The 18,158-nt window shown below is 36.8% G+C and overlaps 1 protein-coding gene and 1 long non-coding RNA gene across 2 annotated transcripts in view; one reads left to right on the forward strand and one right to left on the reverse strand.

The window, feature by feature from the left end:
• Window positions 1-1,219: 1,219 nt before the first annotated feature.
• LOC129004923 (uncharacterized) lies at window positions 1,220-6,693 on the reverse strand. Its single transcript, XR_008491780.1, has 2 exons — window positions 6,509-6,693; window positions 1,220-1,374 (listed from the first exon to the last, which is right to left on the reverse strand). It is a non-coding gene; the product is annotated as an uncharacterized LOC129004923 (long non-coding RNA).
• Window positions 6,694-6,916: 223 nt separating this feature from the next.
• The window catches only part of LOC129004971 (DNA topoisomerase 2-binding protein 1-like), a 169,211-nt gene continuing 157,969 nt past the window's right edge, over window positions 6,917-18,158 (forward strand). The window contains exons 1-2 of the mRNA XM_054433701.1: window positions 6,917-7,122; window positions 14,157-14,279. Coding sequence (XP_054289676.1) covers window positions 14,178-14,279 — 102 coding nt within the window. The 5' untranslated portion in view covers window positions 6,917-7,122; window positions 14,157-14,177. The remainder of the gene's footprint in view (window positions 7,123-14,156; window positions 14,280-18,158) is intronic.

Genomic DNA, 18,158 nt, shown 5'->3' on the forward strand with positions numbered 1-18,158 from the left:
GAAAACTGCTATTAACAATATAAGAGGTTCTACCCGCAAATTCACGGGTGTACAGAAGCCACCATTAAATTAATTTAATCAACTTTGACTTTATATTTCATTTAAAGGGCCCAAGTTCGAGAAATTGTTATCTGAAAGGATGGTAAAAAAGCATTGGAGCCTTCAAACCTTACGTCCTAAGGTGGGTAGGGTTGTACCTGAACTCGCCGCTCTCTTTCACGTCTTTAATACTTTACTTAAATACTTGTCAATGAAATGGCGACCTGTTAAAAATCGGTTACAACCTCTTGGAACAAACGACATACATGGTTTGTTAATCTCATATTCATCGTGTTTCAAACACCTTTAACCACTCACTTGTTTCAAACGGCTAGAGATAGCTTCACTGTCAATTCACCGCACCTCTTTTAAGAACATAAACCAACAAACTATATTGTAAATTGCATTGGCCAGCTGTTGTTCACTAAATTACTCAAATAAAGTTAACTTCCAAAACATGCAAGGCGTAGCCCTTTGGAAATCAGTCTGTGGGGCAGACCTCTTAGGGAGTTTGTCCATATCAAAACTTTTCAGAAAATCTACACACTCTAAGCTTCATTTTGATATTCCATATGTCTATATTTTTATTTGGTAAATGGCCTTAACCGTTTACATAACATTTGTTTGCATCACTTTAATATGTTCCTACCCATATAACACATGTACATCAATTGAACATTAAATTGATGTTCAAGAATGTTCAACTGAACATCGTATGCACATTCATGTTTGTACAAATTACGACTATTTAACGTTCAATTATTGTACAAATGTCACAAACATCGATATACATATGATGTGCGTATCTCGATCAATTGATGATCAATTTTACATCAAATTGTTATTCAATTTAGGTTAAATTAAGATTCAATTGGACGGACATCTAGTGAACATCATATGCACATTCATGTTTGTACAAATTGAGACTATTTAATGTTCAATGAATGTACAAACGTCACAAACATTGATGTGTATATTTAGTCCAATTGATGATCAATTTGATATAAAACTGTAATTCGATTTATGTACAATTGGACATTACGATTATTTGACTAAAACAGTGAAAAGCCGCAATCTTTGGTGACACACAAAGTGTCTGGTTCAGTTATCTATTTCAACTATAAATTTTACATTAAAAAATAAATCTATTTTTCAACTTTTGGTGGATAAAAACTCAAAGTTTAGACAAAACTATTTATTATATTCTATGCAAGTTAAAACCAAATTATGTAAAGAAATTACAAAAACTTTTAAAATCAAATAAAATGGAAATAAATGTTTCTTCGTCCACTCCAATCCTAATCATTGATGGTTGCGACAGCAGCACTTTTTGCCCTGAAACAAATATAATAGATTAACTTAATTATCGGTATGATTGTAGTCAATATTAATCATGCTGGGGTCTTGAATGATCAGGACTGCTTGTCAAAGAGTAGAGTTTAACATTATTCATTTTATTTAAATATTTGCATAGGCCTAAGGCATTATTTCAAAATATTCTAATAAGAACGTGTAATAAATTGACGTGACAACAAATCAGCTAAGTTATTAATACCCCCGCCGCAGCAAACCTGCAGACTAAGCGAATTTCCATTTGCCTGATTGGGTTTACACTAAAATGTCTCCTTAAAAATATCACATTTATTCCCTATTTAAATAGAATCAGTTTAACACATACGTAGGTTTGCTGCAACAGGGAGGGTAAAAAGTGTTTTTTTATGTAAAATGTTAATAGTTAATAAGAAATTAAAACATTTTCCAAATTTGGGCAAAATATGTTAATAAACAAGCAAACTACAACAGTTTACTTATTCTCCATAAGAATAACATGGGAATTTTAAATTAACAATTTCTCCGTAACCACTAGGCGCATTATAACGCTTCAATATACTAAATTATTTGTTTTTTTAAGCTCTACAAAATAGTTTGGAAAGAAATTACAAAATGTTATGTTTTTCGGGTCGAAAATTGGAAAAACCCATTTTTACCCCATAAAAGCCCCCATAAACCCCCGTTCCCATGGTCCGATCATGCTGGTTCGCGAACTCGTTCGAATAAACGTAGGTTAACACGTTTGTACCAAATTTCATCAAAATCGGATCATTTTTGCTCGAGTTATCGCGCTAACGGACACATATATATATATATATAAATATATATATATATATATATATAAATATATATATATATATGAATTTGAACGGATGGTGTTTTTGGCCTCTAGGGACCTCAAAACGAAAAAAAAAATCGGTCCCGGGTCCAGGTCTTACCATGAGTACTACGGTAATAGCTTATTCCCTATATGGGAAATTCGCTAATATTCCCTATATGGGAAATTCGCTAAAAACACACATTATCTTCGAATGTAAATGTTCCGGGCTCCTGCATGTGCTGACAGTTTAATCGGTTAGTATGAAAAACACAAAATGTGAACACATCGACAGTTTGATTGCCGATACACATTGAAGTAGCCTACACAAAATTTAGTCTATAAGTAAGTTAGGCCTACTTTGTTCTTACTAATCAATCTTAGTCGTTCATATTTATAATTTGTCGATTGGATTTGATTCTACGACTAATGATAATAACACTTTTGAATAATTTAAAACAATGATATTATTGCATTGTGGTTGGGTTGGGTTAGATAAGGACTCAGGGTCTCGGCGCGTCAACCATAGCGTAGGCCTATTATGCATTACATTCTTACTTTTGTTTTACATTAAATAGGCCTAGGTCTACTCAATGAATGTACCATTATTGCTATATGATTACCGTAACTAATTGAAGGTGAAATAACTTAGGTACCGGTAATCAATAGATTGACTTGTTTGTAAACACCAATAGTAATATGAGGCGATGAATTTGAATATCAAAGTTTTAACTCAATTAGCCTACACTATGTATTGGCTAAATCTTAGAGGGTTATAGATATTATTAACTTAGGCCTATTATTATTTGAAATTGGTTAAGTTCACTTTGGTTTTTTTTCAATTTGTTTGGTTATAACTTTTATAAGTAAATAAGACCTATTGCTTTATAAAAAAAAAAAAAAAAAACGCAGATTAGAGGATACGCGTCTGGTTACCGAATGTGGATTACTTAGGCACCCGGCATTGACGTCACCGGGTTGTGGGGGACCGGAACACCATTTCCACAACGATACGATATTTAGCCATTGGTGTTCATGGTGTGTAGATAAAGTACATGGCTGATGTACATGATGTATCTAGATCGAATCACATCGGTGATAGGCCCTAGAAGTTACTAACTTTTTGTCAAAGATTTTTAGAATCCCATTTCTTCTTAACTGTACATCTTTGGTTAGAATTTTTGGCATTTATTTTTATTTTATGAACAGAATTTAACCTTCATTTGATTTGTTCATTATCAGCAAGTTTGGTTGGTTAGGTTAGGTTATGACTGTAGGCACTTAACTGCCGGACGCATAATCCACGTCCACGGTCCCGGTTGCGTATCCTCTGCGAAAAGGATAACTTAACCTAATGTTATTCTTAAGCAAGTGAGCAAGTTATTCTTAGAACAAAACAGAAAACATTTTTTTAGTTTATTATGAATTTCTGTAATTTATAAGTTAACTGTAGGCCTAAGTTTATTCCCAGCATACAAATTAACGATAACAAAATTAAATTTAAGATGCTCATGATACTTAAAATCAATAACTTAGTTTCACATACCGGTAGGCTATTACCACCTATGTTTTATTAGTAATAAAGGGTACGGTACAGTTTCTTAACTGGGCTATGCTGATATCGATTGAAACTATCGATTCGATTAGTAAACCTTCATGCGATTTTTTCACCGTCAGCAAGTTTGGTTGGTTAGGTTAGGTTATGATAGTATAATTTTACATTATAATAGATAAATTTTAAAATATCGATTATTAACCAATATTTCCAATTCGATAGTTTCAATCGATATTAGCATAGCCCAGTTAAGAAACTGTACCCGTAATAAATCTTGTAATAAGATCTGGGAACAGTTTCTTAACTGGGCTATGCTTATATCAATTGAAACTATCGAATTGGAAATATTGATTAATAATCGATATTTTTAAAATAGGCCTATATATTTTTTTTAATATATTTTAAATTTTTTTTAATATATCTATTATAAAATTAAACTATCATAACCTAAACTAACCAACCAAACTTGCTGATGGTGAAAAAATCGCATGAAAGTTTGCTAATCGAATTGATAGTTTCAATCGATATTAGCATAGCCCAGTTAAGAAACTGTACCCTAAGATCTAAAACCCTTAAAAATTTTGTTGGATTATTTTATTCTCAGTTGGCCTATGTGGTGATTCGCAAAAGTAGCCTATTTACCTTGGAGTGTCAACCTCCATACTTAAGTGTACGATTAATGAAATAGTAAAACCCCTAACTTACCTGATAAATTTATGCCTAAGCAATAGTATTTTTCCGAACTGTCTTAAAATAGCAAGAACCATTCCAATTTTCAAAAAGGGAGATCCTTCAGTGATGTCTAACTATAGGCCAATCTCTATACTACCAGTGTTCTCCAAGATCTTTGAGACCGTCATGAAAATCCAACTGATGGCCTACCTTGAAAACAATCACTTACTTTCTGAGGCGCAACACGGCTTTAGGCGCGGGCGCTCAACGACCACTGCATTGACGTTCCTTGTTGAGAAAATCACCGAAGCCTTTGAGCAAAGCGAGTCAGTCCTTCTGAGACTCTGCGATCTAAGCAAGGCCTTCGATGTCGTGGGTCATGATCTGCTCATAGCGAAGCTTAGGAAGTATGGAGTTGGAGGTGCTGTCCTTGATACCTTGTCATGCTACCTGGCCGACCGCAAGCAGGTTGTCTCCCTGAAAGGTGCTTCCTCTTGTATTAGAGATGTTCCACACGGAGTACCTCAGGGCTCGGTGCTAGGCCCAATCCTCTTTACCTTGATGATAAATGACCTGTGGCTTGACGGATCCACCATGTTATTTGCAGATGACACCACCCTCATATCACAAGGAAAGGATATTGGACTGGTTCGGACTGAGGCCGACCATCTACTGGAACGGGCCAAAGACTGGTTCAACATGAACCGTTTCAAGCTGAACGAAGACAAAACACAATCGCTGCTGTGCACCCTGAAGCTTGATTTGCATAAAGATGAGGCCGTGAAACTTCTTGGGTTTTGGCTGGACCCCAGGCTAAGTTGGAATACACATATAGATAAGGTATGTACTAAACTTTCGAGAGTACTGTGTCTTTTAAGAAAGCTTCGTTACGTCATCTCAACGACCTATCTACTAAATGTGTATTATGCACTTTTCCATAGCCATGTCACCTATGGCATAGCAATGTGGGGACACGCACCACAAACTCAGGACATTCTCCTCTTACAGAAGAAGGCTGTGAGAATCATAACATCCTCAGACACTGATGAACACTGCCGGCCTCTCTTCATGAGGTTAGGAATACTAACAGTGCACAGCCAATATGTCCTGAGCAGCCTGCTACTCCTGAAAGAAAACCTTCACCGTTTTGAATTGAAGGAAAACCAACATAACCATAACACCCGTAAGGCCCAAGACCTTGATCTGCCGCGGTGTAGGCTTAGCCACTCCATCAAGAGCTACCCTCGCTCAGCTATTAAGATTTTTAATACGCTGCCAAAAGAAGTGAGAGAGCTGGACAGTGCGAAGTTCAAGGCAGTACTACACGGCCAACTGGTAAATAGACCCCTCTATTCATTAGAGGAATTGAAGGAGGTGCCACTAAAAGTCAGTTGAAATCAGCACTTCAGTAGGTTAGGATTACAACCGCCACAGCCAAAAACCAAAAATTTTTTAAGTGTATTTTATGCAAGAAGTCTGTAAATATTAGTTTTTAATTAATGTGTAAATAGTATGTTAATATGCCACTGACGCAATCTATCCGACATTGTCGGTCAAGGATTAAGGACACAAGTATCAAGTATCAAGTAAGTATCAAGTATCAAGTACCTTGCCTAGCCCCTAGCTGCATGCCATTAATGTATTTTTAAAACAACTATGACAATCGTGTGATGTGTAAATAAGTTTTAATGGAAAATAAGATTAGGTAAGTTTACTGGTCTAAAAGCTTAAAAACAGGTTGATAAAAGGGCCTAAACGTACTTGATTTCTACCTCAACAAAATTAGCAAATAAGAGACCCTCTGTGTAATTTAATTAGACACTCAGGTGTGTGTTGTAAGTTACGGGGGAGGCCGAGATTTGTTTTGAATGTCCTGTTTTTATTCTGAAACAACCTGGTCATCCTACTCTGGGCCTGACTTTTACAAACACAAATCAATGACTAGCCTATGCCTATATTAACTAAGCAAATCAGGTTAAGATTAGGTTTTTCTGGGTTTGGACTATCATGTGGTCCATAATACAAATTAAAAATAGCCATAACTTAAGCCTAATTATTAATACCTCAAAAGTTAATTAGGAATAATTACTTACCTTTAACTTTAAACTGTATGTAGGCCTATAAATAAATAGTAAACTTAAACTTAGTTGAAGTGAAGGAGGAGAGTGATGAGGAAAGCACATAAACATAAACAAACGGCAGCCGACAGCCATACAATAACGAAAGTCGAAACGATACGATAGTGATAAACTTAGTACGAGTACGATATTCCACCTTCAACAGATCGCTCAATCGATTACGTCAACAACTTTTTTTCTGACAGCTGACGTCATCGAATCCTCTTCTGTACCTCCCTTGAGTAAATCCCCAAGAGGAAGACATTTTTCAGAGTAAAAAAAAATAAATCCGAATGAGCTTCAGTCAGACCGAACCGAACCGAAACCGATGATGTTTTGTTGTTTTGTTTGAATTTGAAACCCTCTAGTCTAGTCTCCGTTTTTTTATTTAGTAGTTTTGGTTTGGTTCGTTGTTTGGTTTTTGGTTAGGATTTTGGAATCTGGGACGGGAAGGCGGCGTTTCCATCCAGCCTACCTACCTAGGCTATCAGTTTGGCATAACTTAAATTAATTTAGTTTGGTTAAGGCGATACAAACATAAACTACAATTAAAGTTAGGCCGTTAGGCCTCATCTTGGAATTGGAAGCAGGTAGGGGTATTAAGTATTCGATTTGGAGGGACTTGGTGAAAGGTTTAAATACATATTTTTAATAGGATAACAGATCGTGGGTGATTGACACAAACCAGAAGACTAATAACGGTAGGTCTAGGAAGCCTAAATAACACCAAACTCTTTAAAAAGTTTATTCTATTCTTCTTTAAGTTTTTAAATCTTGTAACTTAACTTACAAGGCGCTCGGGGTTTGGAAATTTTAGGCAGAGACTGTATTCCTAAGTTTAATCCTTGTAGATGTAAGTATTAGCCCTACTTTTGGGATATTTTATTAGGCTTACGTAGGCCTAGGCCAAGACAAGGACTTACTGGTACTGGTAATGATAGATGATGATTTTGTTGTCTGAAAAGCAAAGTCTCGGCTAGTTGTTTGGGTTTATATTACAGTGATCTAGGCTATTGTCCTTAAAAGTAGGTAGGGTAGGCTACAGGCAAGTGAAAAATAAAAACTCTTAATTGTTCTTAATTGTTTGTTAAAATGTAATCGTAAACTGTAATAAAACTCTGAAAAATGTCAATCGATGGTAAAAATGTCAACCTAAAGATATTTGTATTAATTTCCTCATTTTATCATTTTGTTTTTACGTACATGTTGTGTTTTAACCCTCCGAGTGTTATTTGTCGCTGCAGCGACACATAACACACTTTGTGTAGTGTTTTGTGTCGCTGCAGCGACTCACAAACACTGTTTACGGCAAAGGCTCTATGACTGACAAAATCGGATTGAACTGGATCGAGTTAGGTATCGTTTTATTTGATAGATTCAGAGCTTTCTCCGGAGGTCTGTCTCTAAGCCCTTTTCATTTTAGTTCCGAAAATATTGTTGCAGACAGCTGACGTGCGTATTTGTAAACAGCTTGGTTAACCTCGGACCAATGACTGATGTGTTTTATTACGTTTATCATTGTTTTAGTGTTAAAAATAAAAAGTAGTGATATACGTGGTGCATTATAAGAAGATTTAAGTGATTTGGAAGGGCTGGTTGATGATCCTGAAGAAGTAGGTAGTGATATTAATGTAAATTATCAGCCAGAGTCCTAGCTATGGTTAGGCTATGCATTCTTAGCTAAACGCTATGTACTGAAATAATCTGTTTTTTGCCCATAATATTTATTTGCAAATCTACTTCCTTATATTATTATATATTTGTAATCCTCATAAAATTTAGAACAAAGTGGCTATTTTCAAATATTTATAGGCCTATAATTTATATAATTTCATTGAGCGCAAACTTATTTTTTTTTTTTTAATTTTCCAAAAATTTTTTTTACCTAAAAATTTTTTTTGAAACAAATGTTCCTTATGTTCTATGTATAATATTGAAGCCCATGATTTTCCAAACAAAATGGTATATAGAACAGTATAATTAACATTGTTTTCAAGCTTCTCAGATCCGTTTTAATAAAACCTTGCAAATGAGCAAAAAATAGGCAGACATTAAGGCCAAAACAAGGGACACTCGGAGGGTTAAACAAATAATATCTGATAGTTTTACGGTATATTTAAAATTCACATGGAAAAACTTCATTTCACAGTCATTTGGCTATTTATATCTCAAACTTAAACTTAAGTACTGTGGAATTTTCCAAATTTTGCATTTAAATCTCAAACCATAGTGTGTAGTTTCCTTTTAAAAAGGGATTTTTTGTAACACTAATGAACATAGGCCTAGCTTTTAGCGAATTTCCCTATATAGGGAAGTATTAAAGTAGATGGCATGGTAAGACCTAGGCGGGGGACCGATTTACTTTTTCATTTTGATGCTCCCAGAGGTCTAAAACACCATTTGTTCAAATTTATTTATATATATAGGCCCTATATAGATTTATATATGTATATATATGCAGTGTTGGTGAAGCTACTTTTAAAATGTAGCTAGCTACAACTACTGCTACATTTCCAAAAAAGTAGCTTAGCTACAGCTACAGTTCCGAGAAAGTAGCTAGCTACAACTACAGCTACAATGAAATGTAGCTATAGCTACAATTTTAGCTACTTTTCCAAAGACGTTACTTTTATTCCACGCACATTAGGTAAATGTAAAATTATTTGCAACTATATAAACCTAACATTACAACAACAGAACCAAAAGTGTTCCATCATATTTAGTACTTATTTTTAAATATTGCATTATTTTTAAGCATCTTGTATCTTGCATCTTGGCACGTGGAATTTCATTAAGTTCAAAGGACATACAACCAAAATATATTTTAAAAGCCCATTTTATTTCTTTAATATACATTCATTTTTAGATGTCTGATATCAACTATTAAAAACAGTAAAACTGTAAAACGATTATTTAAAAATACTTTTTTGTGTTACAGAGCCTAGCCTACTGAAATTTGAGTTTATTGCCATTCTTTATTTTTAATCTTAAAAACGACATTGCTAGGCCTACAACTTTTACCCATAGTAACTTAATATGTTGTTCTATGAATAACACTTTACAATGTCAAGAAATCATCCTTTGTCATTATGCATAGGTCAAAATTGTGCTTCAACAAAAGTTGGTGCAGAAAACAGTATTCAGCAACTTATCCTGAAATCGGCTTTTAATTTAAACATGTTGAAAATTGTTAAGTAAAAATAACATTTGGGCGTACCTACTTGGTTTTGTAACAAGTTGGCCATAGTAGGCTTGTTCTTACAAGGACTAAACAGATATATTCCTATTAATTGAACTTGGTATTCGTATTAATCCAATAGCATAGCCTAGGAATAGTCCTTGAATAGAGCTGTTAGCAGGAGCAAACTACTGTATGCTACTTTTTCAATGCAAGTTTCATGTTATATGGAGATTTTTTCGTTACAATTATTATGTATTCTAGGCATATCTTAAATCTCATCAGGAAATTTCCTCTTCGTTCATTTAGTAAACCTTTGAAAAATCTTTGTAATCTAACCAAGGAAGGGCTTGTGATGATGAACCACAATCAACAGCTGAAGCAAAGGTTGATAGACCAGCTTTCTCATTATTTTAAGGTTTAGTGTTGGTTTCCATTAAAACCCAAGTTTAAACTAAATTGATACAATAAAGAAACTAAGTTGATTACTAATTTCCCTGTCAATCATTTACAAGCATTCAATAGCTTCTCTTGTCACCGGTGACGTTTAAATGTCGTCTGCATATAGTGGTTTTTTTTTTATCTGACAGTAATCATAGAGTAGCAAATGAAGGAAATGATAGCCAAAAATGTGGATAACACTCAGATAATGGCCTCCATGTCCACGCAACGTTGTAATAGGTAATGAAACGACTGTGACCAGCTGTATGAAGCCAAGAAAGTAGGCCTAATTTTCTTGAATATCTCGGTTTGAAAAAGGTTGTTTCACGTAAGGTTGTGATAAAAATCACTATCTCAATCAATGTTAATGTAGCGAGAATAGTAGCTAAAATCCCGCTACACTACAACTAGGCCTACTTTAAAAATGTAGCTAGCTACAGCTAAAGCTACAAAATCTTAAAAGTAGCGTAGCTACAGCTAACGCTACAAAAAAAGTAGCGCGCTACTTCCCAACACTGTATATATGTGTCCGTGAACGTGATAACTTGAGTAATTCTTGTGCGATTTTAATGAAATTTGGTTTAAAGGTGTAAGGCGGGATAAACTTGAATGAGTTCGGGAACTGATCAGACCATGGGAACAGGGTTTTACAGGGGGTTTTATGGGGTAAAAATTGGTTTTTTGTATTTTTTACCCTCAAAACTTAAAATTTCTCAATTTCTCTCCAGACTTTTTAAAAAGCTTAAAAAAACAAATAATTTAGTAGGCCTATACCAAAGTATTGTACAATAATTGGTAACGGAGAAAATTCAAAAAAATTGTAAATTTTAAAATTCTCATGTTATTCTTATGGAGAATGTTGTAAAATGTTTTAGTTTGCTTGTAACAGGATATATTTTGATCGAATTTGGCAATTTCATTTATTTTATACTAGGCCTAAGCTATTTAATATTTCTACTAAAAACACCGTTAATTAGTTTCCTTGTAGCAGCAAACCTAGGTACTCGTTAAACCTAATGTTATTTAGATAGATTTAATAGAAAATCAATTCAGACAAATGGAAATTCGCTCAGTCGGCAAGTTTGCTGCAGCGGGGGTATTTTAATACTGTCATGTTTAAACTCCTCTGCTTTAATTTGTAAATATTTGACATATTGTGCCTTTATAATTATACATCCAGCATGTATTATTTAAATTACATTGAACCTATAGCCCAGGCGCATATTGAGCTGTGCGCCAATACCGGTCAATACGGTCTGGGCAGTGCAGCACAGCACAGGGCAGAATCGGGCAAAATGTCTGTGTTGCACAGTTGTCATCGCATATTGGGAAGCAGTGTCGTACAGTTCTTGTATAGGAGTGAACAGTTTCGTGTGTGAACATGTTGTTAAATATTAGGATCTGAGTTCTGAGTCATTTTCAGGTGCTGATCTAGATTTATTGTTACTTCTTCACCAGAGAACAAGAAAGAAAGGGCGAAAAAATTTGCAATGTTTAGTGATTTTCGTATTTTCTCCCAGATTTCATTCTTGTAATTACTCTTTATATACCCACTATGAATGGTAACGTAAAAACTGGATAAAAACGCAAAATTTGTATTAATTATCCTCTAGATCCGTCACAAAACAATAGTCAACCCGGCGCAGGTGAGCAATGCGGCACAGACACTTGTGACTCGACCACAAGTGCGCGCAGTCCACGTGCGGGACTGCCCTGCCCTGCGCTGCGCTGCGCCATAATATGCGCGTGTCCTAGCAAACACATGGTTTACAAAACACTGCCCTGCGCTGCACTACGCTGCGCTGCTCCGACTGCGTCTCAATATGCGCCGGGCCTTAGAAGCCCGAGGTACGGATGCCTAAAGTAAGCCGTTCAAGAACAGGAGTAGAAAAGAGATCTTCTCGCCGGTGTATAGAGCAACCTCCCAGAGTTTCATGGGAATCCGATGGACGGTTTTGTAACACAGAAAGGAAAAGTACTGTCATAGAACATATGCCTACATTGGATTTGAAATGAAATAGAAAAAAATGATATGAAAATTATTTATTTACCCAGGCAACAGTGCCGCATTTAGGGTACTTGCGGCCCTAGGCCAAATTACTTGAGCGGCCCTCCCCCTGTGGTGAAAATTCCTTGCGATCGCGGAAGTAATAGTGACTATCTCCTATACATCAAGGGGACATCATCATCGACACCCGTGATCCTGAATAAAATCGTGGACATCTCTCCTAAACCAAGTCAAAGCCATCATAGTTATCCGGGACCGCAGTAAAATCGTGAACATCTCCCGCGGGCCGCAATCACGGGGACATCATAATTGAAACTTGCGATCGCGGCAAAGTCGTGTTAAAAAACCTCTCCCGTCGACTGCGATCATGACGACTTCATCATTGTCACCCGCGACCGTGCCGAAATCTTAAACATCCCGCTCGGGAAGCCATCACGGGAACGTCCTCATTGACACCCCGAGCCGCGGCGAAATCGTTAACAACTCCCGTGAACCACGATCACAGGGACATCATCATCAACACTCACAGCCGCGGTGAAATCATGAACATCTGCTGCGGACCGCAATCACGGGGACATCATCATCGACACTTGCGATCGCGGCAAATTCGTGTTAAAAACATCTCCCGTGGACTGCGATCATGAGGACTTCATCATTGTCACCCACGGCCGTGCCGAAATCGTAAACATCCTCCTCGGTAAGCCACCACGGGGACATCCAAATTGACACCCCCAGCCGCGGCGAAATCGTTAACATGACGCCATTGTATTATTCTTAATGAAATTACAAAATAAAGAATGAAAAAAAACATCTCCCGTGGGCCGCAATCACGGGGATGCATCATCAACACTCACAGCCACGGTGAAATCATGAACATCTGCCGCGGACCGCAATCACGGGGACATTATCATCGACACTTGTGACCGCGGCGAAATCGTGAACATCTCCCGCACACGGGCCGCAATCACGGGGACATCATCATTGACAACTCGATAAAGCATCTAATTCGTGAACGTCTCCTGCGGGCTGTGATCATAAAGAGACATCCCCGTCACCCACGGCCGCGGCTAAATCGTGAACGTCTCCCGCGGGCCGCAATCACGGGACTTCATCACAGGCACCCGAGGCCGCGGCAAAATCGTGAACATCTCCCTCGGTCCGTGGAGACATCATTATGGTCACCTGTGATCGCGGCAAACTGGTGGTTTAAAATAAATATTATTTGTTATTAATTTTATCTAAAAAATGTTTTTCCCAATCCTCTGCGGCCCCCTTTTGCTTGCGGCCCTAGGCCGCGGCCTAATCGGCCTAGTGGTAAATCCGGCACTGCCAGGCAAAGTTAGGGCCACATGGCCCTTTCTTAAACTAAACCTGGATTTAATTTATTTAAGTTTGAATTGAGTTTGTATTTACTAGGTTCAGCATCACTTATAGGTCTTGCTACCACGTCCATTTCAATCTTAGTGCAAAAACAGGTCTGAGTGAGGGGATGGGGGTCCAATTACGTTCTTAGACGGAAGACTAAATTGACGGGGTAAAATTCCAGGTAGTTACTATTCCAGCCTGTCCAGATTTCTAGATCCTGATAAGGCACAACTCCGCCACCCTCTTCCTTTTGGGCCTACATAAGCACTTCCGTATTATGTGAACAGATAATTGTAGATTTTTCTCCAGCCTCATCTTTTTAGTCAACTACTTTTACTTTTTTAGATTTAAAAACACAAGGCCTTTTTCTTTTGTCTCAGTTTCTATCGCTTTACATTTTGCAGATTCAACCCTTTACTCGTGCAAGGAAGCACAGAATAGTGGCACTTATTTACATCATCCTAGGCCTAAGAGTTTCTTTCTGGTTGGGGACGAACACAATGTACTCTCTCTCCACCTGTGATTTGCCCAACATCAAGGTTTTATTGTTTGTGCAACAGACTACCTACTTTATTATGTTTTAATTGAAATTGTCATGAGTTATATTTTTCTGACATTATAACTTATTGTAGGTAACTTATTGAGTTAGTAAAATGGACAAGAAAAGTAAAAAGAAAGAAGTGAAAATGTATTTTGTGATACCTGATGGATGCAATCAAGATGAAGTCCAGGATGGCTTGAAAATGGCTTTTCAGGTAGGTTTAAAAGCTTAAAAACTGAATTAAATATGTAGACCAACATACTGATAGAGGAAGAGACCCTTAAAATAATAAATAAACACCTACACAGTAAAATATTGATGAACACAAACTAACAATAAAGACTTTTTTGTGTTTTTTTTACAGTTAAATCTTGACATGACCACGATGGTAAACCATTAATTTTGAATGTTTTTCTTGGTAAAAGTTTTCGGACAAATCAAACTTCAGAAGCGCTTTTAGCACAATCATCAAGCACACATTTTACTCTACCTTGCACCAAACAATTCATCGTTACTAGACCCAGATGCCTCTTGTGATTGGGCTATCAATTTAAAATGCTATCTACAAAAGTACCACCGCCACAGAAAACCTGAACACTAAGTGAATTTCCATGTATGTCTCATTGTATTTTTACTAAAATATCAGTCTATAACCCATTGACTTATTGGATATTATTATTGTTGTATTAATAGTCAAAGCTATAACTTAAATGTCAGATTTATTCCCTATCTAAAAAAACATTAGTTTAACAATTACTTAGGTTTGCTGACACATGGAAGGTAATGAGGTAGTTTCTTAGTGAAACGGTTATAGTTAAGTACCATATATAATAAATAAATGTTCTAAATTTTGATTAAAATATGTTCATAAATAAGCAAAGTATGACAATTTTTTTTATTCTGGAGATTTTGTTATAGTTTTTTTTGGAATCTTACTAATATTATAAATCTTAAATAAATAAATCTTTATTATCACATAATAGATGAGTGAACGAAGTGAACGAATCTATGTATCGTATATAGCGGAGTCGGAGAAAAGTTGTCCGCTGGAGTATGTGTGTGTGTGTGTTCGCACCTAAAACTCAAGAACCGTTGCACTTATAGCGTTCAAATTTTGCACAAATAGTTATGACACCAGTGTAAAGACACCATTAAAATTCTAGACGATTCCGCTCAGTAGTAATTATAAAATACTTAAAAAACATTTTTAAATTTGTCCCATAAGAATAACATTAGGAGCTACCTTCTTCTTCTTTTTATTTGTTTACGTTTTGCGACCAACAATTTTGTTGTCTACTTAAGACAGAGAGAACGACTTTTACTCTAAGCTCTTTCATTCATGGAGTAAACAGTTTTGGCGTCTATGAATATATATCATTATAATTTATAACGGAGGGAACAGGTCCCCGACGTAGAGAGTAGTAAAGAAAGCGGAAAGGTGAGCAGTGAAAAGAAAGGAGTACGGAAGTTAAATTAACGTATCTGTAATACTTAAATGCTATGGAAAGATAGGAAACAGGTCTACGATGTAGGAAGTAGTGAAGGAAATAGTGAAGGAAATAGTCAAGGCGAGCACTGCGGAGTGTGGGGGCCTTTATGACAGTTAGAATAATGTATCTGAATTCTAAAAATGCTATGGGAAGGGAGAGAAACAGGTCCACGATGTAGGAAGTGGTGAAGGAAGTAGTCAAAGTGAGCAGTCCGGAGTGTGGGAAGCCTTTGTGAGAATTAGAATAATGTATCTGCAATTCTAAAAATGCTATGGGAAGGGAGGGAAACAGGTTCACGACACTTAGGAAGTGGTGAAGGAAGTAGTCAAGGCGAGCATTCCGGAGTGTGGGAACCCTTTGTGGAAGTTAGATTAATGTATCTGCCATAATAAAATGCTATAGGAAGGGAGAGAAACAGGTCCACGACGTAAGAAGCAGTAAAGGAAGTAGTCAAGGCGAGCAGTCCGGAGTGTAGAAACCCTTTGTGGCAGTTAGATTAATATAACTGCAATACTGAAATGCTATAGGAAGGGAGAGAAACAGGTCCACGACGTAGGAAGTGGTAATGGAAGTAGTCGAGGCGAGCATTCTGGAGTGTAAAAACCCTTTGTGATAGTTAGATTAATGTAACTGCAATTCTAAAATGCTATAGGAAGGGAGGAAAACAGGTCCACGACGTAGGAAGTGGTAATCGAAGTAGTCGAGGCGAGCAGTCCGGAGTGTAGAAACCCTTTGTGACAGTTAGATTAATATACCTGCAATACTGAAATGCTATAGGAAGGGAGGGAAACAGGTCCACGACGTAGGAAGTCGTGGTAATGGAAGTAGTCGATGCGAGCATTCTGGAGTGTAAAAACCCTTTGTGATAGTTAGATTAATGTAACTGCAATTCTAAAATGCTATGGGAAAGGAGGGAAACAGGTCCACGACGTAGGAAGCGGTGAAGGATGTAGTCAAGGTGAGCAGTCCGGAGTGTGGGAACCCTTTGTGAAAGTTAAATTAATCTATTTGAAATTCTAAAATGCTCTAGGAAGGGAGGGAAACAGGTCCACGACGTAGGAAGTGGTGAAGGATGTAGTCAAGGTGAACAGTCCGGAGTGTGGGAACCCTTTGTGAAAGTTAAATTAATCTATTTGAAATTCTAAAATGCGATAGGAAGGGAGGGAAACAGGTCTACGACGTAGGAAGTGGTGAAGGAAATAGTCGAGGCGAGCATTCCGGAGTGTAGAAACCCTTTGTGATAATTAGAATAATGTACAGTATCTGCAATTCTAAAAATGCTATGGGAAGGGGGGGAAACAGGTCCACGACGTAGGAAGTGGTGAAGGGAGTAGTCGAGGCGAGGAGTCCGGAGTGTGGGAACCCTTTGTGACAGTTAGATTAATGTATCTGCAATAATAAAATGCTATGAGAAGAGAGGGAAACAGGTCCACGACGTAGGAAGTGGTAAAGGAAGTAGTCAAGCTGATCAGTCCAGAGTGTGGGAACTCTTTGTGACAGTTAGATTAACGTATCTGCAATAATAAAATGCTATGAGAAGAGAGGGAAACAGGAAATACGTTACGTATATTACCAATGACTTTGGTTAATTAATGGACGAGAAGTTAGGATTGTTGTTGACTGAGATTTGGTTTTTTTTTAAGAGGTTGGTCCAGCCTCTTTTAACCTCGCCCGTGCGTGGATCGTTTACAGCAAAGAAATTGGTGAGCCGGTACAGTACAAAGGTGAACTGTACTGATAAAATTTAGTGGCAGTGACCAGGATCCGAACTCACGACATCGCTGCCTTGGGCCCGAAGTTCGCGTGACGCTACCATGACGCTACCGACTTGAGTCACCGACTCACCATTATTTGCCCCGACTCATGGGTTGATTTGCCCATACAAATAACATTATTGTGTACACCAGTGACACCGGTAAGTGTGCTAGGTGTGGGTAAACTATTTCATTATTGCGCTCATGTTCACTCATCCTGTTACGCGCAGAATAAGCGTACTACTAGTGTATAGGGCTACATAATATAGCAATGCTATAAAACAGGTGACATTATTGTCAAAATACAAATAGCTTTAAAAGACTAAGGAGCTATAAAGGACTAAAATAAAATAAAACTTTAACAATAAAAGTGGTATAAAACAAAATGTACCTATCAGTTAAAAATTTAGTGAAAACTAATTTATTTTTATACAACCTGATCAGTTAAGATCTCATCTATACTGTAATAGGGTTTTCTTTTCTTAAAAGAAAATTGGCAAGGCTGCTTTTGAAATGCTTGGACTGTATTTTGTTCTTTAATTCTTGAGACAGTTTATTAAATAGTTTTTTGCGAATGTATGTCGGGGGTTTTTTCTACTAATGAAAGACGATGTCGCGGATATTGAAAGTTAGTTTTAAACCTAGTATCATACTTATGCTCAACGTTTTCACTAGCCTAAATAATTTTTCAAAATTTACTTCTACCTTCAAAAGTGTTTTAAAAATTATTGTTAAACTCTGAACAACCATTAATCATAATTCTTTAAAATTTGGCTTACATGATGTTCTCCATGGTGCAAATGTCACTATTCTTAAACATTTTTTCTGAATCTTAAAAATTAAATCAAT

The sequence above is a fragment of the Macrosteles quadrilineatus genome, unplaced genomic scaffold (genome assembly GCF_028750875.1).
Source record: "Macrosteles quadrilineatus isolate MER2022 unplaced genomic scaffold, UCM_ALF_1.0 Scaffold_13__1_contigs__length_4303367, whole genome shotgun sequence".
NCBI lineage: Eukaryota > Metazoa > Arthropoda > Insecta > Hemiptera > Cicadellidae > Macrosteles > Macrosteles quadrilineatus.